Genomic DNA, 25,035 nt, shown 5'->3' on the forward strand with positions numbered 1-25,035 from the left:
AGACCAGTGTCAACAGTATATCCCAGTGAGTCTCATGCTAATTCTGGAGAAATAAAAAAAAATTAAAAATAGGAAGAGAAAGAAATTGAGGAGTTTGTGGCCTATAGGGGTTGGTTTGGCAGTTTAAGGATTGTGCAAATTACCATAACCTTAAAGATCAAGTTTAAGCTGCTAGTGGTGATAAGAATGGATCAAGTGTATATCCTAATGTGTTAGTTAATACAATCAAGGGCATAAGAAATATTAAAAATTTAAGTAATTTGTATTTTTCCCAAATAAACAAACTGAGTCTGGATCCTGTGTAGTGTTCTTCTGAAATACACGAGAATCCTTTACACGTATACACGACGTTATTTTAGGCGTAAATTTTCCGAGGGAGAGAAAGAGGGGTTAGTTGGAAACCTCCTACCCTCTGATGTTTAGAAAAACTTGAGATTGAACGAAATTTGTTTATTCCTATGATGATAGAAGACGGTCCCTACTGGACACTCTTTGGAATAGGGAATGTGAGGTCTACCCAAATTATATCGGAGACAATTTATAATTGTTGGCAAAAAAAACTACTGAATTCAGGGTGATCTTTATCCATAATGGGATCAATGTGAGAATCACCCTTACTAGTAAAGTAACTGGATGTCGATGGTCACGACTCAGGAGTCAGGGAAGTCTGTTGGCTAGACCTACCAGTCATAAAAATGCCCGAGGTCTGAAGAGCGCACACATTAAATGCATGCATTTAGCTCTCGCAGGCAACAAAGTCTATTATGAAAGAGAATTCACACTTGCGCTCTTATGAGGCGCTTAAGAGTGATTCACGTAACGTTGAGGTGGGGTAAACAACCTATTCAATACTTCTAACTGGCTGAGCACATGCCAGGGGTTTAGTAAGGTTAGTTCTTCTACATGCACATTCATAAATGCCATGTTTAGGTGTGCTTGCATTGGCAGACCATGCAAGTACTCTGAAGAGCGAGCTTGCTCCAGTGAGAGTGAGAGTCCTGTGTTCAACTTGAACATCCGCATGTAGGCGATTAAGTCTAGTGAGGCTTCTACATGATGCTGATCTGGGCAATGGCCGTCTGAGTGAGGCATGTCTGGGCGCAACCACCGAAGGCGCATCTGGTTGTGGCACGTGTAGGTGTCTGGTAGAAACTCGTCTGTATTCTTCAAGATGATGAAGAGATCCCACAAAGGTTGACGTGCAACTTTGCTGAGGGTTAAGAGTGCTCACTTGGCAAGCACTTTTCAAGTCTAAAAAGCGAGATGATCGTAGACCAAGTCTGGCAATCAGTTAACTATTTGCGAGGTTGAGAACATTGATTCAACAGCCCTCGCTGGGGGACCTGTTGCTTGAGTGTATATCCAAAGAAGTTAACATAATTTCTTTGGGAAGGAGCTTGTTCCTTCGACATCAAGAGTTTAACTTAAAGGTGAGAATCCTGCATTCTCCTTCAGCCAACCGATCGAGTTGTGGGAGACGTTATCTTTAAGCATATTTCAAACTCAAGGACAGTGTCCCAAGAAACTATAGCATCACACCCGGAAAAGGCAAGTGCTATCATAATGACTACTCAATAAGCAAGCAGAGTGACGGGGCTTCCCAGCTCCCAGCCAGGTAACTACGGGCCACCTGCTTACACCTCATTTTACAAGTTTTAGCTGTCGCATTCTCCAGCTTCACTGTTATCTCTCCTATGTAAAGGATGATGAGTTGTATTTTTGTAATGGAACAAGTGAACATTTCAACATAAACTTTATTATAAATTTGATTAAAAGACAATAAAAATTTACTGTCCATCTTTACTTTATGGTAAGACAATAAAAATTTACTGTCCATCTTTACTTTATGGTAAGACAATAAAAATTTACTGTCCATCTTTACTTTATGGTAAGACAATAAAAATTTACTGTCCATCTTTACTTTATGGTAAGACAATAAAAATTTACTGTCCATCTTTACTTTATGGCTGCTCAATTTCTTCCAAACAATGCATAGCAGTTTTATTTTTACCACAATTTATTAAGCTTTCAAATGTAATATTCAATTTCTTTATATCTTCATTCCTTAGCTAGTTATGCTACAAATGTTAACGTAATTTCGCATTTTATAATCAATCACCACTCCTTATCAATCGCATTTATAGCAAAATCATTGATACAGCATGGCAGATCAGCTATTTCTACACAATTTCCTTATAGAATAAAGTCCCCTAACAAAAATATATTGTGAATATTTTTACAAGTACAGTACAGGTGTATCTAACATTTTTGTAAAATTTTCACATTATCCTCACTTTTTTTAATGCTTCCTAGCATTGCAAATATATTCTGCTTACATCATTAAAGAAAGATAATTTTCAACATAATAAACCAGAATTTCATATCTGTTATAGTTTGGCCATACTGAGGTGCAGAAACAATTTCTCATCAGGTGCATAAATTTTGGCCCTAGCCAAAAGTCATGAGCCTGACAGCAATTTTGTTCTGCTGAAGATCATAAGAGTTGAAGAGCATACAGTATATTGTACTTAAAAATACATATTTTCATGTTACATATATCCATATATTTTACTGCAAGCAGTACGCTTACAGTCAAATGAAGAAAATGAGAGGGAATTGTTGTATTGGTACTGAGGAAAGTTCCAAATAATCCATGCTATCTTCATAAATTTACAGAAATTTTGACCTTGGATGATTCCTCATGCTATCTTTTATATAGATTATGTTTAATTCACTTGAATTATGCTGTATGGACTACGAGAGGGACAATCACAGGTTTCGACTGTTTTGACAATATTCCCATTGTTTATCACTTCTAGTAAAGCTCCCACCTCTATAATACAATATGTACTATAAACTTGTATGGTTACTAGTACTTTTTATTCTTAATGCCCTTTTCTTACTTTTTCATTTGGAACAAAAAGGACATCCTTTTTTTATAACTAAGGCAAGTACCATAAAATTACATCATTCAATATATTCACTGAAAAAATAATTCAACAAATCCTAATTTTTCTTTGTAAAAAAATCATATTTTAAGAATTATTTGAATTTTTCCTAGCTGTACAATCCTGAGTCATTTAAAATGGATATACTATAGCACACAAGCTGGTATGGCAGATGAAAAATCATCGAGGATCTGGCAACCAATATGGCATGCCCTACTCGCCCATGTGTCGAATCAAGAGTCTGTAGCATGAAGGGGAAAACCCGCTAAATCCAGGTGGGACTTGAGGGGTGGATGTGGCAGGAAGAAAAACTTAAATGTCTCAGGTTTGTATAGATAGTTGAAATACTATTTTCAAAATTTCTGTTTTGTTTCTACATGAAAACAAACCTTCGTCATTTAAAACGGGAGTCTACTTAAGGTAGGAGAAATTTCCGTTGGCCATCTGGCTAGCAAACAACCCAGAATGAATATGCACATTCTGGTAAGGTGAAAAAGAGTACATGTAACCCTTGCATCCCGTGACACAAGAATAACTTATAATGTGTCACAGCCCACCGTGTTAGATGATATGCTCTCGTCTGTGAACGACATATTGACTGCAAAAGTTGTAAAGACCATGAGGATAATACTTCTACTTATCGTAAAAAACTGCCCATCACCAGTGAGCTTACCTGTATAAGTATCTGGCCAGCAGTAACGTCGTACATGACGATTCCAAGAGAGGATGATGACGATGAAGAGATGAAAAGAAGCATAGAAAAATTATGGGTGCAACTGCCAACTCACAGACATGATATCTGTTCTGTATGGAGTGGGTTCACAACACCAATTGCTGGGCATCTACCACGTGTCCAATGGAAAACATTTACAGACATGAGCTTTAAGGTTTTGTGCCCTTGAATGGATCTTACAGAAAGTCATAGTGGGCTTGGGAAGTGGATTACATAGATGAATCTCCCCTATTCTTGAATGCTCTCATGATGATTTCCCAAAGATAGAAAGAGATGGTGTTTATACTTTCCTCTTTGTCCTGCCTGTACTGACAAAAGGATTCAGTATTTTAGGACAACAATAACATGTTTGTTTCAGTACTGTAAAGACAAATTACCCGTACAAGCCAGAGAGTAACAGATCATCCATATTATCAGTTACTTCCCTTAGTGACGAAAGAGTCTAACTAGATGGGTCCTCAATCATAATTGGAGATGGAGAATCAGTGAGGTCTCTCCTAGCCCCTTTACTCTGCAGAGGAGCATCAGCATCTTCCTGCTTGATTCAGGGATGACAACTATTGCACCTTTCAAGAATACCTTTACGTTGTCTAACCAAGTCATTTGCAGGAACGGAGGAAAGAGACGGTGACAAAACCTGATCGTGACAGGGCAACTCCACTGGAGAGGTTGGGTCAGGGACAGGGTATTGTTTAGCAGAAGGAAGCAGAGGTTTAACATCCTCTTCCTTTGAACTTGGGTAAAATCCAATCAGGATCAAACAGTAACCTCTTTTAAAACGTCCCTTCTTAGAAGCAGTCGTAACACGAGACTCTGGAAGACGCGCATTAGAAACATATAGAATCGGGGGAGTACTAGGTCTAATGTGCCTAATCCCTCTTCAAGGATGATCCTCGGTAACCATCCTAGGGAACATAGGTAAAGTTTCAAGAAGCTGCTTTCTTTCAAATATTGTGGAAGCAAAACACCACAGCTGCCTTCATAGGAACTGGGAAATTTCCACTTCTCTAAGGAATCGATCTAGGAGGTGGACGTGCCTAACCTGCAACACCTCATCCTCCTCCAATAAAACAAGTGGTGGCAGAGAATGAGTTTCCTTATGAGGTACTGAATAATCCACCCCTGAAGGATGACACTGTAAAGGACGAGAGCGTGCACCAAACTGCAGAATGGCGGACGCACCTCTAATCTGCAGTATGACGGACAGGCCACCGGATTTTGGTTTGGTGACACACAGCTAACTTGCTGTATGGCACACGCCTCTCATACTCATAACTTGTACTCTTTATTGTTACTGATGACTCCCGTTACTATGTTGATGCTCTGTTCTGGGGATAAAATCATGACATTGAACTCTGTGAGCAACCCTCACCTGACGGGCCACCTTTAATGACGCTGTCAGAGAAGATTGGTGGATATACCTTGATTATCACGAAGTCGTGGCTCTCAAGGTGTAAGCGGAAAGCCAGACTTCATTGCACAAAGTGGAGAAGAGTAGGATATTAAGAAAGGCAAAGGAATAGAGTTGGGCGAGGTTAATGAGTACGCTCAGGTGATGGTTGGCGCTCTGGCATGCATTCAAGCAAATGCTCAGGAGATTGTTCTGGAGAATGTTCTAAAAACCTCAGATGCAAATCACGAGAAGTATAACATGAGAACTCGCTTTGATACCCCAAGTCAGAAATAAAGACCTGATCATAATAGGCCAGAGCACTGAAATATGGCAAAGTAGATGACTCAACATGATGCTCTTTAGCTGTCATGCGGCGAGTATCAGTAGAAGCAAGCTCAAAAACCGGAGACAAAGAGATAACAAGGGGACTAGCCTCTAATATAAATTAAGTATCTCCTATCTCACTATGGAGGACAGAAGAATCTACATCTTCAAGATAAACCTGGAGAATTAAATGGTAGCCGTCCTTCATTGGTTGGCTTGGTGGAAGACAAATAAGGCTCAGTCAGGGGAATTTCCAGAATCACAGTAGGAGATCTAGACTTCTTCTGATTCAACACTGAAGCAGTCGAAGGAGAATAAGAATGATCCTATTTAGATTTCTTCTTCCATCAGTGAAATTTCTTCCATTGGGAGACCAACCACTCCCTACAAACAGCAGAAGGGACTCTGAGGAGCATCGACGTCCCCTACACGTTGCATACAAAAGGATGAAGGTCAACTTCCACATGACTCTTGAAAGCCCCACAGAGATGTCCTTCCACACCAGGGCAAGTCCTCATCTTGCTCTACTTGCACTCATTCTGGAAGACAAGAGAAAAACAATCAATGCAAAAGCAATGAAAACTTCAAAAGGGCAACAACGGATGTCTGAGTGTCAGCAGAGCTGAAGTTAGAGTGGGTTACCTGCTTCAAGCCACAGCCCGTCGATCCTAAACACAGGCAAGTAGGGCATGTCATATTAGTTATCGGAACCTCAATAATTCTTCATTGGAAGTACCAGCTTGAACACTAAACTATACCAATCATAAATAACAAAGGTTTGTTTTTGCACAGGAATAACAGACAATTAACAGATACAGTACTTGCATAAAAATTAATGCTCTATGCAATTTATGGTATGAAATAAAATAATGTCACAAAATAAATAAAAAGATAATAGGACCTTGAAAAATATAATTTGGATTACGTTACAACTTATTCTTCCTTAATATCATGGAATCAAAATTCCAATGACGAACAGATTGATGGCTTGATTGTTCTTTCATGAAGATCCTACACGGTCACGAGGAATTAGTCGAAGCTCTGAGCCATGCTTTAAAAACACTGTTCCTGTGGACAACAATAACAATAATGTACAATAATTATTTTTTTTTTATATTCTGACATAAAATCAGATGTAGTCTTAACTTACCAGTATCAGTAATTCTCTCTTAAATTAGATTACCTTTGCATGTTCTCTTCAACTTGATTATCATGTGCACGACTTATGCTAGATTACACTATGTTCTCATTGACTCAATCATTAAATGCAAACTGAATTTTAGATTACTTGTATATTCAGTGTATTATTTCAGATTTTGTTCATTTAATTTCCTAAATCCTTAAAAGAAAGTAATTTTAGATCATATAAGTATTTAATAATTAAATAAACTGTTTATTCTACATTATTATTAGTCAGTCATGCTCTTTTTAACTTAATCTTTAAATACAGTTAACTGTTTTGGATTATATTTGTTCTCTGACTTATTTATTAAAAAGTTTATTCCTGATTATATTTTTATGTTCCCTTTAACTTCAATTATCAAATACAGTAATACTGTCTTTATGCCAGTTCAACAAATGTCGGTTCTAACATTACGGGGGTCATCCTTGAATATTAAATACAAATACAGTATCAAATTTACATAACGCCATTTGACCCAGCCTTACATCTCTCTGTAAGTCGTGCAATGACAATGAAGTACTGTACATGGAGGTTTATTAATGAAGCTATCTGGTTTTTATAACATTACAGGTTATAAGTACTTTTTCCTGTTCAGTATGTGTATCGCGGAAGTATAAGTTACTTTATTCGGTAAATATCTGACCGATGTCAAAAACCAACTATTGTTCCAGATTACATGTATAGTAACATCCAACCATATGATCACTGTACTAATAACAACCTCTCAGCTAATACTGTGTGTAAAAATGTATTTCAATATTAATCTTTTTTATTTCTATATTCACCTGATTTTCATATTACTTCTTTCTCCAGAAGCTAGGTTTATTGACATTTACCCTTAAAATTTTTGAAAAATAAATCCCACTTTCTTTCCTTTCAAAAGACATATACCAATAGTAAAATAATGAGACACTAGCAGTTAATGGCAAGAAGGCCATTGTTCCAGTTTCAAAGTCAAACTATTTCCTGTTCTCTGATATCAAGTTAGTGGGAAGGAGGGTAGTCATGTATATGAACAGCAGTTAAGTATAGAAATAAAAAATTTTATTATTAAGATGTTTATTTCTATAAAACTCCCCTAATATTCATATTGCTGTCTCCCACACACTGATGGAGAAAGAGATAGGTACTGGTAAATAATACAATTAAAAAAGTATTATAGTATAATCAAAATTCTAAACTCCGAAGTGATCTAGATTACAGGTAACAAACCTTCAAATATGAGACTCCTGACTGTTTTCCTCAGGATATTTGAAAATTTTTTTAAATATGAAAATCATATATTAACTGAACTGAGCCCAGTAATCTCAAAAAGAAAACGAACTCTTCAAGGTAATATTCAGCGAACAACATGGTGATGCCATTGAGCTGCCTCATTTGATATCTGCAAAAATTTAAGAGATGCAGATTTAATCCTAGTATCCTGATAGAGTAGCCAGGTGTACACTAGCACCCTCACGCGAGCTACACAGAACCATTCCATGAATCTCCAGATTTTCCATGCCCATAGAATGTCTCTAGAGGGGAGGAGGGGGGGAATAAAGGTTATATAACCAGCGGGTAAGTATGTTCAAAAATTAATTTTATTATGAAAATATCATTTTTAAACATTAAACTTACCTGCTGGTAGACGAGAATGACCATGAATGGGAGGTAAATCAGTTTTTGATTGCGGTTGATACTGTACTGGTTGCAGACACAGAAGAGAAGCGTGGACGATTAGTGACAGAATTTGGAAGTGTGTGTGAGAGAAGGAAGTTGAGAGTTAATGTGGGTAAGAGTAAGGTTATGAGATGTACGAGAAGGGAAGGTGGTGCAAGGTTGAATGTCATGTTGAATGGAGAGTTACTTGAGGAGGTGGATCAGTTTAAGTACTTGGGGTCTGTTGTTGCAGCAAATGGTGGAGTGGAAGCAGATGTACGTCTGAGAGTCAATGAAGGTTGCAAAGTGTTGGGGGCAGTTAAGGGAGTAGTAAAAAATAGAGGGTTGGGCATGAATGTAAAGAGAGTTCTATATGAAAAAGTGATTGTACCAACTGTGATGTATGGATCGGAGTTGTGGGGAATGAAAGTGATGGAGAGACAGAAATTGAATGTGTTTGAGATGAAGTGAGTATGGCTGGTGTATCTCGAGTAGATAAGGTTAGGAACGAAGTTGTGAGGGTAAGAACGGGTGTAAGAAATGAGTTAGCAGCTAGAGTGGATATGAATGTGTTGAGGTGGTTTGGCCATGTTGAGAGAATGGAAAATGGCTGTCTGCTAAAGAAGGTGATGAATGCAAGAATTGATGGGAGAAGTACGAGAGGAAGGCCAAGGTTTGGGTGGATGGATGGAGTGAAGGAAGCTCTGGGTGATAGGAGGATAGATGTGAGCGAGGCAAGAGAGCGTACTAGAAATAGGAATGAATGGCGAGCGATTGTGACGCAATTCCGGTAGGCCCTGCTGCTGCCTCCGATGCCTTAGATGACCGCGGAGGTAGCAGCAGTACGGGATTCAGCATTATGAAGCTTCATCTGTGGTGGATAATGTGGGAGGTGGGCTGTGACACCCTAGCAGTACCAGCTGAACTCGGTTGAGTCCCTTGTTAGGCTGGGAGGAACGTAGAGAGTAGAGGTCCCCTTTTGGTTTTTGTTTCTTTGTTGATGTCGGCTACCCCCCAAAATTGGGGGAAGTGCCTTGGTATATGTATGTATGTATCCTGAACATTAACCTTCAGAGCCTTTGTAAGATTTATATCCAATTTACTTTGGGAATTTTTATGATCAAACTTTTTACTAGAAATGTGAATTTTCAACACAATGATTTGGTATCCTAATCTCCAATAACAATCTAAGGTTCAATTAATGAATGGCTCTTACCAGACAAAGAAATTTTTCAGATGCATTTTTACCTTACATCCATTTCCAACAAAGGGGAGTGAAAAAATTGTGGCAGACTCTCCGTCTGGAGATGATGTTTGCTCTGAAGGAAGGCATTACACAAAATCACCTTAAACTACTAAAGCTTACCTTATAAGATGTGTGTCCACAGCAAAATATGCATTTAAATGAAGCCAATGCTAATAGGAAAAGTATTTTAGCTGGGAAATCCGAAAGTTAAATATTTTTCTAATGTTCAAAAGTCGAGTCTTTTAAATACTGTAAAACCACCTTCAAACGCTAAAAATCAAAACTGATTACTGATGGCCTTTTAATAATAAAAACCCCAAATATGATATTTTCCTAATAAAATAAAGTTTTGAACATACTTACCCGCTGGTTATATAAGAATAGCTTGAGTCCTCTGACGTCCGGCAGAAATTCAAAACTCGTGGCAATTGCAGATAGAGTAGCCAGGTGTACACTAGCACCCTCACGTGAACTACACAGAACCATTCCATGAATCTCCAGATTTTCCATGCCCATAGAATGTCTCTAGAGGGGAGGAGGGGGGGAATAAAGGTTATATAACCAGCGGGTAAGTATGTTCAAAAATTTATTTTATTATGAAAATATCATTTTTAAACATTAAACTTACCTGCTGGATATATAGGAATAGCTGATTGACACCCTTGGTGGAGGGTTAGAAACAGCAACATTGTTGGAATATTACTTAAGAGTTAATTAAAACAAGCTTAAGTTTTTGTAGCGGTTAAGGAAGCTGACTTCAATGATTCTCTGCCTCATTATGTCTGCTATCCTTATGAGATCCAGCGATCCACCCAGGGGGCTGAAGATCTCTAGGAGCTGTCAAATGGGTAAATAACCTCTATGCTGACAGGACCTCAACTAATAGCCTTGTTCCGGGCGCTCTTAAGGAACAAAATGACCACCTAACTAAATCAAAGATTGCGGAAGATTGTCGACCAATCTCCACATACAACCATAAAAATATATAAAAGTTCCAAGAGAAGAACAAGGGTACTAGGGATTTTGGGAACGTAGTGGTAGATCCTTCACCTACTACTGCACTCGCTGCTACGAATGGTCCCAAAGTGTAGCAGTCCTCATAAAGAGCCTGGACACGTTTGAAATAATGCGAGGCGAATACAGATTTACTCCTCCAAATGGTTGTATCCATGATGCTTTGCAGAGAACAATTTTGTTTAAAAGCTACAGAAGTTGCCACAGCTCTAACTTCATGAGTTTTTACTTTCAGCAGCTTAAGGTCTGCCTCACCACAGTGTGAGTGAGCCTCTCTAATTAAAAGTCTTATAAAAAAAAAAGATAGGGCGTTTTTAGACATGAAGAGCTTCTGAATTGCCTCTTAAATCTTTAGTTCTGTCCAGATAGAACTTCAGTGCTCTAACAGGACACAGGACTTTCTCCAACTCTTCACCAACCATATCAGAGAGGTTAGCAATCGCAAAAGATTTAGGCCATGGATGAGAAGGACGTTCGCTTTTGGCCAGGAATCCAAGTTGCAAGGAGCATATGGCTTTTCCGTTTCTGAAGCTAATATTCTTGCTAAAAGCGTGAACTTCACTGACTCTCTTAGCTGGTGCCAGACTTACTAAGAAAAGTGTCTTCAAAATCAGATCTTTAAAAGAAGCCGAGTGTAAAGGCTCGAATCTGTCACTCATGAGGAATTTTAAAACAACATCTAAATTCCAGGCTGGTGATTCTTGTTGACGCTTCTTAGAAGTCTCAAAAGATCTGAGATCTTGAAGGTCTTTATTATTTGAGAGATCTAAATTCCTGTGTCTGAATGCAGCTGCCAGCATGCTCCTGTACCCCTTGATGGTCGAGGAGGAAAAGTTGTGCTTTCTTCTAAGGTCTAAGAAGAAATCAGCAATTTGTGTTACAGAGGTACTGGATGAAGAAACTGATTTAGTTCTACACCATTCTCTAAAAACCTCCCCCTTGGACTGATAAACCTTGATGGTAGAAGTCGTCCTTGCTCTAGCGATAGCCCTAGCTGCCTCCTTTGAAAATGCTCTAGCGCTTGCGAGTTTTTCGATAGTCTGAAGGCAGTCAGACGTAGAGCTTGGAGGTTTAGATGGTTTCTTGCCAAGAGAGGTTGTTTGAGAAGATCTATTCTCAATGTCAGGCTTCTTGGAATGCCCACTATCCAATCCAGTACCTCTGTGAACCACCCTCTTGACGGCCAGAAAGGAGCCACTAAAGTCAACCTGGTTCCCTCGTGAGACACAAACTTTTGTAACACCTTGTACAGCACTTTAAATGGTGGGAACGCGTACAAGTCCATGTCCCAAGCTGTTTGACGCTCGGGGTCGCATTGTGCTTGATGGTTAACGTCGCGTCTCGATAGACACTCGACATCACGTCTTGCTGGACGCTCGATGTCACATCCTGCAGGATGTCTTGTTCCGCTGGAAGCTCGACGTCCTGTTAGGTGAACGTTCGACGTCACGTCTGTTTGCTCGACTCCTTGGGTTAAAAATGGCTAAAATACAACATTTAACTCGGGAGTTGTAAAGACGTTCGTCATCAAGAACATCTTGACTAGTAGCCTCACTACGCTTGGTGTCCAGGTGTGAAGTTACCTGACACTCAGGGTCCAGGCCTGCTACTCTCTTGTTGTTCGCAGGCCGATAAACTAGCATGAGCGAAGAGAGCTTCTGTTGCATATCTAGCAGCATAATAAAAATAGGGTCTACACCGTTTAAAAAACACGCAGAGCGTCCAGAAGACGATAACCAGTTTGACAGTGGAGAAGGCGCATGAACCGATGTCATGTCATGCTAGGCCCAGACAACTGTCCTGCAACTGGGCGAGTTGGACGTTATTTGACAGTTCAATGGAATCGGCACTCGAGTCAGTGGAGGAAGAGAGAGCGTGAACGGGATACGATACCCTGAAAGAATCACCTCGACCATCCAGGGTTCGGCCCTGTGGTGAAGCCACCTCTGCCAGCGGCTTTGCAGGCAACCCCACACAGGTCTTATTGGGATCGGCCTCGGCCAGATCCCTTCTTACCCTTTCCTCCACGGAAGGACTTTTTGCTGTGAAAGGCCTGCTTTGCACCCTTTTTACCCTGCTGTTTTGGGTCTCTAGCACTTTTCGGCTGCGGGTTTGTCTGTGCTTTCCGCTGTGGCTGAGAGGGGTAAGGTCTAGCTGTTAAGACCTTTTGGATGAGGGAGTCCTAACTGGACTTCCTCCACCTCTCTGCCACCCGCTCGACATCCTCGGGATGTAACAAAGCATTGCCCTCGAAAGGAGCATTTCTCAGACTCGCTACTTCGGCCTGAGGGAGATGTCTATAGAGCTTGCCTATGACGGCATCTCTCCTCTTCAAGATAGTGTTGGGCCGTGTTGGCCCAAAGGTTCACTACCTGATGGGAGAGGAACTCGATGGCCCGAGTGCCAGACAATAGGAAAGTCTCCAAAGACTTCCTGGAGGACTCCCGAGACAGGTTTTTAGACCGCATCAGTTGTCCTAAGGATCCTAACCAGAAATCCAGCCACGAAGTAGCCTGCATGGCGTACTTCGCCACCTTTTCTTGGTTTAGGATTTCAGAGGCCGAAAAGGAGACTGGAAGTCCCACAAGTTTCTCGAAGGGGGTGGCCTTCGAGAGTGCCTCTATAGAGTGGTCGAGAGGCAGCGTTGGAAGAGATTCCCCAAGGATCTCGTAGTACCTCCTCTGAAACACATACGGAGGAGGTAGGAGCTTGGAGGACGAGTTGGAGCGGAGAGAAGAGGTGGACCCAGTTGCCTGGGACACTGCCTTCTGTTTGGCACTCTTCAACCCCTTTGACCAGGGCAAAGCTGCACTGGTCCTATGAGGTTTCTGAGTGCCATAGAACTGGTCAAGGACCATTTCTTTTCCATCTAGAGGGGCTGCCGATGGATCTGGAAGTCCATTGATGGAACGGATGCAGGCTAGGATCTGCCAGAAGGCATGTTGCGACTCCTTCCACTCATCCTCTGTAAGCTTAGGGCTAGTGGCTGCTGGCAGAGCGTCATCCTCGAGATCGCTCTGCCCTTCCACGTCCTAGCTTTCATCCATAGGAGCCCGGCATGGGTCGAAGTCGTCAACTGTATAGACTGGGGATAGGGAGACTACCGGGGAGGTGCTTGCTTCCGGCTGCCTGGGAGGCAGTGAGGAAGAAAGCCTGGCCGAGGATTTGGGGATGGTGAACAAATCCTTCGGTTCCCTCCTACGAGGCCGGAGGTCTTCTGTCCCCAAGGGCCCAGAGGACTCCATCGGCTTACGGGTGGAATGTAAGTCCATTGCCGTACGGGGGGAATCCCGTCCGGTCGCAGGTCGTGCCTCCTTAGACACTATCTTGACCGGTAAAGAACGGAAGGAGTTTCCATAGTAAGTAACCCTATCCTCCTTGGGGGGCGAAGGACGAATCCTTTTCCTTTCCCCCTTTGGCCTGGCCTGTGGCGTCTTGAACTGCTGGGGGCTACCCTGAGGTTCATGCCTAATCTCCTCCAGAGGTCTTTTGCGAGGGGATGATTGTCTCCTCTTGCCTGAAGGACCCGCCTGTGCTGGAACTTCCGACCTTCTCCTAGGATCGGAGGGAGGAGAGGACCCTGGGAAAAGAGGAGGCGACAAGGGAATCCTAGGTGTATCACCTAAGGGCTGGGAGCGGGGAACGACTCCCTTCATTGAATAAGGTGCTAAGCCACGGGGGGTCACGGGCTCCTTAGGAACTAGGGGGAAGGTCCTTAGCAAAGGACTGCTCCCTGGGTTTAGGAACCTGGGCAGGTTTCCTAACCCTCTTGTCTGATGGAGGCTTCCCTACAGGCAAGATAGGCACAGGTCTACCCTTAGGGATAGGGTCTGGGCTCGGTCGCACAGGCGACCGTTGTCTCTGTTGAGGCCTAAGGGGCTTGAGAGACCGATTGTGAGCGCCAAGATGGTCGTGCGCTCTTGTGCCGAACTGTTGGTAGGCGGAAGGGAGCTCGTGCTCGTGCGCGCGCCTTTCCCGATTGCGCGCACCTTTTTCGCGCTCCTGGAGCGCATGAGGGGTTTCGCGCACCTGGCGCGCACAAGGTTGCTCGCGCACATGGCGAGCAACAGGATGTTCGTGCATATGGCGTGCCATAGGATGAACCCGCGCGCCATGATCCCCATTTTGTTTGCGCGCGCCAAGACGGTCATGCGCGCTAACTTGGTCGTGCGCGCGAGAGCTCTCAGGTTGGTGAGAGAACTCATTGCTACGCTCACCCGAAGGTTCATGATAGCTTGTGTTGTGTGACTGCGAACGATCAACACAACGAGAGTTTAAAAACTCTGTCATAAAAAGAATGACTCTGGTGACGAGAACCCGAAAGTTCAGCGTGAACTGTGTTGCGCGAACCCGAAGTGTTAGCGTGACTAGAGTTACGAGACCCCAATGGTTCAGCGTAACTCAGGTTAAGAGACCCCGAAGGGTCAGCGTAACGAGGAATCGAGGTTCCTCTGTCACGAGATCCCGAAGGATCAACGTGACTGACGGTACGAGAACCCGGAGGTTCAATGTTACTGTCGTTACGAGAGCCCGAGGGTTCAGCGTAAGAGAAACCCAAAGGTTTCAAGTCACGAGAGCCCGAAGTTTCAGCGCGACGGAGACCCGAAGGACACCTGCTGTCATGAGAACCCGCAGGATCAACATGACGAGAGCCCGAAGGCTCACGATCACGTCAGCCCAAAGGGTGATCATCACGAGACCCCGAAGGGTCAACGTGAGGAGAACCAGCAGGCTCAAAAAGACGTCTCCTCACAGCCCGAGGAGGAGAACGCCCGGGGTGGAGACGGGTTACCCACCCCTCCACTCTACGAACCTCCGGAGAGGAACATACAACAGACTCCGCCCGAGGGAGAGACTGATTAAGGTCAACAGATAAATCCTCCATAGGGGAGGAAAGTTCGCCCTAAGGAGAACTACGCTTATAACAAGGTTCTCTTTCCGCCCCTGGAGGAGAACCTAAAGCGTAAGGAGATTGCCGATGCACAGAGGCAACCTTCTCCCGCGAACGAGAGATATGTTCCCCGGAAGGGAAAGCTCACCTTTGAGAGAGCCCTGCCACTGCTCCTGGTGGGTTAGCTAACTCCTCGACGTCGGAACCAGACCCAAGGTCTGGAAAAGAACAGGCACTCCCTGGGTGAAGAGAAGGAGCCGACTCACTAGGGGAGTCGCCATCCTCGTCTATCCCACAGGGTTGACCTGGAGTCACAAGACCTGCGCTACTGCTCGACCGTACCCCGGAAGGGCCTGGTCGAGGATTAGCTTCGGGCAGAGATTTGGGCGTAGAGGAAGCAGAAGCCCGCGATTTCTTCGATTTCGAGGAAGACCCCGAAAGCGAAGATTCGCATTTAGACTTCCTTTTCTGCTTACGTGCAAACCTCTCCCACTGGGAGGCAGGCCACTCCCTACACTCGGAACAGGTGTTTTCCCGCGAACACCGAGTTCCCGGCAAGCCGGGCATAAAGGGTGTGGGTCTGTCTCCACGGATGACATGAAGGTGCCGCAGCTGCGGCCTTCAATCCCTGGACATCCATACACACACTGACACACACAAAAGAAAAATAAAAAGTAATAAAGTCAAGGCAGTTTGTTTAACGTGGTTACTCAACCGACAGGTGTGAGTGAGTGGGGTAGCTAGTTTATCCCAACCCCCTACCGCTAACTAGCGGATGGGGTAATTATCCTTCACTAAAATTGTCTTGGCTAGTTTCCAGCGTAGCCGAAAGTAATACCCTATAAATAGCGAAGGTTTGTATCTGTGTCAGAACAAACATTAGTAAAGAATATTTTTGTGCTTCATATTAACACAAGTAAAAATAATAGAGGAAAATATTACTAACCAGCACTCTGACTTGGATTGATGCCTATCCCATCATCAGTAATAATAGCCGAAGTTGCAGGCGCAACCTTAAATTCCTCCGCAGCAAACTTCAATACGGCAGTAAATGGGGTGTTTTCAGGTACACTAAGCCTGTGAGAAGATTGGAGATTGTGAAATAAATAAATATTAATGGAAAACTGACTACAGTATAATCACACAATATGTGAAGCATAATTGTACAATCATGAATATCATTTCATGTTTTCAAAGATAGCCTTAATTTCACAAGTACAGTACAGTAGTTTTTATCCCACTACACAGTGGACAAATCCTTCACTCAAACTTAGGTGACCTCTTAATAAGAAGTACAGTACCAAAGTCATAACTGGATACTCCATGTACCAATTATCAAAATGGGATATTACCCAGCCCTATGAATCAAACTCAAAAGAAAATATAAAATAATAAATATAGGTAATAAAAAATAATAAAAAAAAATTCTGTAACAGAAATTTAAATTGTATTTACTGAATATGTGTTCTTTAAAATTGTTAAAATCTTAAATACAGAATCTGATACAATGTTGTAGATAGTTTTCTGATCTTTGTTTTTGAAAACCTGCATTCACAAAAAAAATTACCTAATCTTTAACTCATGTCACACTCACTGCACTTGGGACATCTCATGAGTGCATATTAAAAACAAAGGTCAATCTTGCATGACCAATATGCAAATTAACTTCAAGGATAAACAGTTATGATTTTTCCCATTTATTACTTTCCAAAACATTAATCCACACAGTTCACCGTTTTCTTACTATAAAATTCTTTACTGTGCTTACGTAATCCTTAACGGGGAGGTTAATGGTATGTTGTGGTAAATTTTTGCTGATATAGCAGCAACATCTGCTTTTTCATTACCAACAACTCCAACATAGGCCAGAATCCAGCATATCTCAATATTTACCAGTTGATCATAAAATCTAAGGAGCTCTTTTATTTGTAATACAGTACCAGTTTGAGAGCTTCTATGGCACTTCTCAAATCAGAATAAAGGACAAACTTCAGATTCACCCAATCTGCAATTGTTTCAATGTTAATTGCAACCAAAGTGTGGATAGTTTAGATGTAAATATTAATGCTTCATTAGATAATGAGGAGACATTTTCTGTCTGAGGAATCAAATATTTAGTCTTCTCGCATAAAGTGAGGGAAACCTATTTTTCGCGGTTTACGTATACCGGTAATTACACTGCCATATAATGTACACGTAAAGTTAAGCTAGCCTAGCCTAGTTTATTGGTACAGGGCTGGAGTACATTATTTTATACAAGTTCACTACTATAGAAGAATGGCACTACAAAGAATACTTTAAGGCTACTGGACAGTGAGAATTTCTCTAGAACATTACTATGTAATTTAAGGCTAAGGGACATGGAATATTTCTCTTACACTATTTTATTCAAAATATTTATATTTTGCTATATGCATATCTAATCATTCCTAAATAATTTTACATAATTTTAATTGATTCTGTAGGGGGTACTTACCTACGATACACAGTCCAATGAAACTTTAATGATGAAGGCATGATAAATTAGCGGTGCAGCAGATGATGATGAAGAAAATTATATTTACTTCACAGCCAACTGTAGGCACCATTGTGATGTTTGATTGAAATTAATCAGATAAAAACTTTAACGAAAGTATACGTATGGCTTGGAAAACGTAAAGTAGAAAACAACAAGGAAAGAGGCTGCCTGGCCTAGCATCATTTTCTTGGCTGATGCTAGGATCCTTGGGCCAATCAGCAGCCAGGATACAGATACCTATGCCCCAATTGGTTGACACTCATCTGTCAGCCAATAGCGTGTGGTATACGATCTCACATGAGGAACAAAGATGAACAAAGATGATATAAGAAGTCTCAGCCCAGCGTCAGAATACACAAGCCTAGTGTATTTTCTATCATACTCTTGTTCCACCATGCTTTATTTATATTTTGTTACAATAACATATTTTTATCTAGTTTTGTTATATTTTTATTATTTTCAACTTGTTGGGGGTAGAAAATTATCAATTTATCATTAAAATTATTAAAATAATGGAATTTATTTATTTTTGGCAAAATTCAGCACATTTCGTGTTTCGCCGTGATTTTCAAGACCATGAGATGAGAGCATAGATGAGACCAAGATGAGAGCATATTCTTGTAATATGTTATTTTTATTAGTAAAATAAATTTTTGAATATACTTACCCGATAATCATGTAGCTGTCAACTCCGTTGCCCGACAGAATTCTATGGAGGGATACGCCAGCTATCACAATACTAGAAGGGGGTGTATTTACCAGCGCCACCTGTGGCCAGGTACTCAAGTACTTCTTGTTGACACCTCCTCAATTATTCCTCGGTCCACTGGTTCTCTATGGGGAGGAAGGGAGGGTCGATTAAATCATGATTATCGGGTAAGTATATTCAAAAATTTATTTTACTAATAAAAATAACATTTTTCAATATTAAACTTACCCGATAATCATGTAGCTGATTCACACCCAGGGGGGTGGGTGAAAAACCAGTGTACAAGACTAAAGGATAGCTAAGTATCCCGTATTTCATATAATCAGTTATCCACAATAACAATGAAATAATAAGTACCTGGTAAGGAAGTCGACTTGAACCGTTACTCTGCCTTTAATAAGATCGTCTTCCTTACTGAGCGCAGCGTTCCTCTTGGGAGGCTGAATCAACTCAAAGGTGCTAAAGTATACAGGGCTGCAACCCATACTAAAGGACCTCATCACAACCTTTAACCTCGGCGCTTCTCAAGAAAGAATTGACCACCCGCCAAATCAACAAGGATGTGGAAGGCTTCTTAGCCGACCGTACAACCCATAAAAAGTATTCAAGAGAAAGGTTAAAAGGTTATGGGATTATGGGAATGTAGTGGCTGAGCCCTCGCCTACTACTGCATTCGTTGCTACGAATGGTCCCAGGGTGTAGCAGTACTCGTAAAGAGACTGGACATCTTTGAGATAGAATGATGCGAACACTGACTTGCTTCTCCAATAGGTTGCATCCATAACACTCTGCAGAGAATGGTTCTGTTTGAAGGCCACTGAAGTAGCCACAGCTCCCACTTCATGTGTCCTTACCTTCAGCAAAGCAAGGTCTTCTTCCTTCAGATGAGAATGTGTTTCTCTAATCAGAAGCCTGAATAGTAAGAAACTGAGTTCTTAGAACTTGGAAAAGAAGGTTTCTTGATAGCACACTATAAGGCTTCTGATTGTCCTTGTAAAGGTTAAGACCTTTTCAGATAGTACCTAAGAGCTCTAACTGGGCAAAGTACTCTCTTCAGATCATTCCCCACCAAGTTGGACAGGCTTGGGATCTCGAACGACTTAGGCCAAGGACGTGAAGGAAGCTCGTTTAGCAAAAACCGAGCTGCAAGGAACATGTAGCCGTTTCAGATGTGAAAACAATGATCCTGCTGAAGGCGTGGATCTCACTTACTCTTTTAGCTGTTGTCAAGCACACGAGGAAAAGAGTTTTTAATGTGAGGTCCTAAAAAGAGGCTGATTGGAGAGGTTCAAATCTTGATGACATAAGGAACCTTAGGACCACGTCTAGATTCCAGCCTGGAGTGGACAACCGACGTTCCTTTGAGGTCTCAAAAGACCTAGGGAGGTCCTGTAGATCTTTGTTGGTGGAAAGATCCAAGCCTCTGTGGCGGAAAACCGCTGCCAACATACTTCTGTAACCCTTGATCGTAGGAGCTGAAAGGGATCTTACTTTCCTTAGATATAACAGGAAGTCAGCAATCTGGGTTACAGTGGTACTGGTTGAGGAAACTGCATTGGTCTTGTACCAGCTACGGAAGACTTCCCCTTGAGACTGATAGATTCTGAGAGTGGATGTTCTCCTTGCTTTGGCAATCGCTCTGGCTGCCTCCTTCGAAAAGCCCCTAGCTCTTGAGAGTCTTTCGAAAGTCTGAAGGCAGTCAGACGAAGAGCGTGGAGGATTGGGTGTACCTTCTTTACGTGAGGTAGACTTAGAAGGTTCACTCCTAGAGGAAGAGTCCTGGGAATGTCGACCAGCCATTGCAGTACCTCTAAGAACCATTCTCTCGCGGACCAGAGCGGAGCCAACCAACGTCAGCCGTGTCCCTTTGTGAGAGGAGAACTTCTGAAGTACCCTGTTGACAATCTTGAACGGCGGGAATGCATACAGGTCGAGATGGAACCAATCCAGCAGAAAAGCATCCACGTGAACTGCTGCTGGGTCTGGAATCGGAGAACAATACAACAGGAGTCTCTAGGTTATCGAGGTAGTGAACAGATCTATGGTTGGCTGACCCCACAGGGCCCAAAGTCTGTTGCAAACATTCTTGAGAAGGGTCCACTCTGTGGGGATGACCTGACCCTTCCGTCTGAGGTGATCTGCCATGACATTCATACCGCCCTGAATGAACCTCGTTACCAGTTAGCTTTCGATCTTAAGACCAGATGAGTAGGTCCCTTGCGATCTAGAACAACTTCCACGAAAGAGTCCCTCCCTGCTTGAAGATGTAAGCCAGGGCTGTGGTGTTGTCAGAGTCCACCTCCACCACTTTGTTAAGCTGGAGGGACTTGAAGTTTATCAAGGCCAGAATAACCGCCAACAACTTCTTGCAAATGATGTGAAGTGTCCTTTGCTCCTGATTCCATGTTCCCGAGCATTCTTGTCCGTCCAAAGTCGCACCCCAGCCCGTGTCTGATGCGTCCGAGAGGAGACGGCGGTCGTGTTTCTGAACAGCCAAAGGTAGACTTCCTTGAGAAGAAAGCTGTTCTTACACCACGCGAGAGAAGACCTCCTCTCTTCGGAAACAGGAACTGAGACCGTCTCTAGCGTCATGTCCTTTATCCAGTGAGCAGCTAGATGAAACTGAAGGGGGGGGAGGTGGAGTCTCCCTAACACGATGAACAGGGCCAGCGATGAAAGTGTCCCTGTTAGACTCATCCACTACCTGACTGAGCATCGGTTCCTTCTCAGCATGCTCTGGATGCATTCTAGGGCTTGGAAGATCCTTGGGGCCGACGGAAAAGTCCGAAAAGCTCGACTCTGAAGATCCATACCCAAGGAGACAATGGTCTGGGATGGAACGAGCTGAGACTCCTCAAAATTGACCAGGAGGCCCAGTTCCTTGGTCAGATCCATAGTCCATTTGAAAATCTCCAGACAGCGACGACTTGTGGGAGCTCTTAAAAGCCAGTCGTCTGACGGAGCCGGACACAAGATCATGATACTGCTGCACAGTCTGTGAACTGTCAATCATGGGCAAGCGAGGAAGTACAGTGACAACCCGAATCTGTCTAGACTGTCTGGGTCGTACAGACAACTCCTTATCGGGTTGCTGAGGTTGCCGCACTGCGTCACAACAAGTCACTTCTGTTGGTTGTTGAACGTCTTCCCCGTGACACATTGACTCCGTAAACAAAAAATCCTCTAACAAGGACTAAGCTTGGACTGCATGTCATGCAACACAGCTCAAGGTCTATGGGAGCAGGTGTGGTAACAGACGGGATTAGCGACTGAAGTGGAACCATTACCTTCCCTGGAAGCATGTTATGCTTAAATAAAAGTCCATAAGAGGTTATGCAGCTAAAGGCTCCCTCCAAATGACAGAGTCCTCAAGGGAATATCAGAAGGAGGGAGAAAAGAACTTTCTCATCTACAGGGACCATATCCTAGAAAAGCTAAGTTCTCTCAGTGAGGGTTCACTGGTGCAAAAGCAGCAGACTAGAAGGCAACGTTATGAAACTGCTTGACAGTCTAGTGAGTTGGCAACAACCAAAGATGTGTGACTGAGAAGCATGCGGTAAGGTATGCAGAGCATGATGTATGCAGAGTATGCTGTATGCAGAGCATGCTGTATGTAGAGCATGTTGTATGCAGAGCATGCTGAATGCAGAGCATGCTGTATGCAGAGCATGTTGTATGCAGAGCATGTTGTATGCAGAGCATGCTGAATGCAGAGCATGCTGTATGCAGAGCATGTTGTATGCAGAGCATGCTGTATGCAGAGCATGCTGTATGCAGAGCATGCTGTATGCAGAGCATGTAGTAAGCAGAGCCTGCTGTAAGCAGAGCCTGCTGTAAGGAAAGCAGAGCGTGTGCATGGCGTTTAACATTTCTCAGAAATTCCATGACCAGTGCTAGAGTGCTTTATGCATGCTTGCATGGGGTTTTAATATCAACATAATATTTACCTTACATTCATAACTCATGATTCATATTTTTGCCATATTTTGCGATCTTGTTAAAAATATATTGCAAGGAATACAAATATATTTTTATAAGTAATACAAATAACCTCCATTATCATATGGTTTGAAAATGGAGGTAAGGTATGCTGAACAGCAGAGTCAGAACGAGTTGGAACAACAATAGTTGTGGTTTCCTCTTCAAGACTCTGTTGAGGGAACACCTGAGGCTCAGTCTGCAAAGGCTGAATAAAAGACAAGCAGAAGGAAGGCGCATGGGTGGAGGAGGCTGACTCCTAGCATGAGTGGTTGAACCCAAGGGTTGCGCTTGCTGAGCGGTTGGCGGAAGCGGAGTAGCAAGTTCCAGTTCCTGTGGTGTGAGCGGAGCGCGATGAGGAAGAGGCTGCGCAGAACAAGGTAAATGTCTCGCAAGCTGAGGCTCCTGAGGCGCAAGGCTAAGGTGTTGTGGTGCTTGCCTTGTGGAGGGTTGAGCTCGCTGCAGCGAGAGCTGAGGAGACTGACTCATGGACGGGAGAGGTTGTTGTACCTCAACCGAGTGTTGCATCACTGGTGGAGCAGCAAGTGGAGGCGGAGGAAGAGAGGAGTAATCCTCCTGATCCCATTGTAAAGGTTGCCTTAAGGAAGGCGGAGGCTGAACACCACTGGGAACAGCAAACTCAGCACGTGGCTCAACATCGTACGCCTGGCAGGTGGTACTGCGATCAGGCGGAGCGAGCGTAGGCGGAGGGAGTGTAGGCGGAGGCGGAGGCGCAACACTCTCAGCCCGACACTCACGCATCAAGTCCGAAAGCTGTGCTTGCATGGACTGTAGTAGAGTCCACAACATCGTACGCCTGGCAGGTGGTACTGCGATCAGGCGGAGGGAGTGTAGGCGGAGGCGGAGGCGCAACACTCTCAGCCCGACACTCACGCATCAAGACCGAAAGTTGTGACTGCATGGACTGCAATAGAGTCAACTTGGGGTCTGCAGACACTAAGGTCTGCTGAGGTAAAGCCTTAACAGCAGAGATCTGTTGCGGCAGAACCTTACTCCTCTTAGGCGGAGTGCATTCAACTGATGACTGAGGAGAGTCAGAGCTAACCCAATGACTGCATCCGGGTTGAACTTTAACTTCGTACGTCTGGCATAGGTCTGGACTTTACGTTTAAGAGGTCTTGAGACCTGAGACCAGCGTTACTCTGCCTTTATTTTCTCCCCTAAATCTCTTCTGCAGACGAGCAAAATAAGGGCTCAATCGTCTGCGGGTGGGAGTGACGGTCTCGGTAAGACACGCCCACAACCACCGAGGATACTTCTGTGCGCCGATCAAGGCCTGCTGAACCCTTATGCCCTTCGACATTGCTTCTCCCCTGGGCTTGGGAGCTTGCAAGAGGTCCCGGACTGGGAGGACGACTGGCGCGCACAGAAGTACCCTCACGCACAACACTGACATACTTTGCGCTAATCACTTATCACTTTGATTTCTGTTTGCACTTATTTCACTGAACTCGAAACTTTAAGTGGTTTGTACCTGAAACACGCAATTCTATCCTTTCTCAAAAGTTAGTAATTGCGAAAACAGAATTACAATGTAACAGAAAAATCTAATGAAAGATAATTCAGTGGCTGGAAAGAGACTAAACACTAGATCACTCTAGAAACGTTTAGTTTCTACCCCTAAAGAGACTAGGGAGAAGAGCAAAAACGATAACGACGTTACTCGTACGCCTGGCAGGCTTGAATGAAACGTTTATCCTCCTCTTTCTCCCTCCGTCTCTATCTCTCTCTCTCTCTCTCTCTCTCTCTCTAGACTTAGAACCTGAGAGAAGAGCCCAATCATATATATCGTTAAAACATATTATTGTTAAAGGAAAAAACTGAAATATTTCCCAAAATGAAAAGTTCCTTTATTAGGATCAAAACCATTAAGTTAAGAAAGAATGAACAAAACGCTAGACACGGTTACTCTTACTGCAACGTGAAACCGTGAACATTCTTTCTCTATCGTAACGATAGAGTGCAAGTTGAACGTTCTGAACGTCAACAACTGCAGAGACAAAACAAAACGTTAGTTCAACTTTGAAAACAGTACGAGACTATCAAAGAAATTCTTTCAAACTCTGTGGCGGAAATAGCATAATATGTTAACAGGTAAAACCGAAATGACGGGCTCAATGTTAATTAACTTCGGTACCAAGAAAAGACCGCCTACTATTAGGAAGGTCGAATATAAACAAATATAAAAATTAATTTTAATAAGTTTATAATAAAAGGAAGTTAATCGAAGAGGCCTATAAGAGGCGGAGAGATATAAAATAAATCTATAACTTTTGTTAAGCAAAATTAAGAAAGAGAGTCTATACTCTCTTAGACACCAACACTTCCGTCTAAGGGAAGGGTCGGCCATTGAAAGGTGAACGAGAGTTCATACTCTCTTCGTCACCATAATTAATCAAATTAATTCCAAAAGCTAACTAAGCTAATATAGAAGTT

General features: G+C 42.8%; 1 protein-coding gene across 1 annotated transcript in view; it reads right to left on the bottom strand.

Annotated features, from left to right (window-relative positions):
- Positions 1-6,290: 6,290 nt before the first annotated feature.
- LOC137638571 (ubiquitin-fold modifier 1) overlaps positions 6,291-25,035 on the bottom strand; it is an 80,756-nt gene continuing 62,011 nt past the window's right edge. Inside the window, exons 3-4 of the mRNA XM_068370742.1 lie at positions 16,320-16,450; positions 6,291-6,466 (exon numbers count right to left, since the gene is read on the bottom strand). Of these exons, the coding sequence (XP_068226843.1) occupies positions 6,399-6,466; positions 16,320-16,450 (199 nt within the window). The 3' untranslated portion in view covers positions 6,291-6,398. The remainder of the gene's footprint in view (positions 6,467-16,319; positions 16,451-25,035) is intronic.

The sequence above is a fragment of the Palaemon carinicauda genome, chromosome 3 (assembly GCF_036898095.1).
Source record: "Palaemon carinicauda isolate YSFRI2023 chromosome 3, ASM3689809v2, whole genome shotgun sequence".
NCBI lineage: Eukaryota > Metazoa > Arthropoda > Malacostraca > Decapoda > Palaemonidae > Palaemon > Palaemon carinicauda.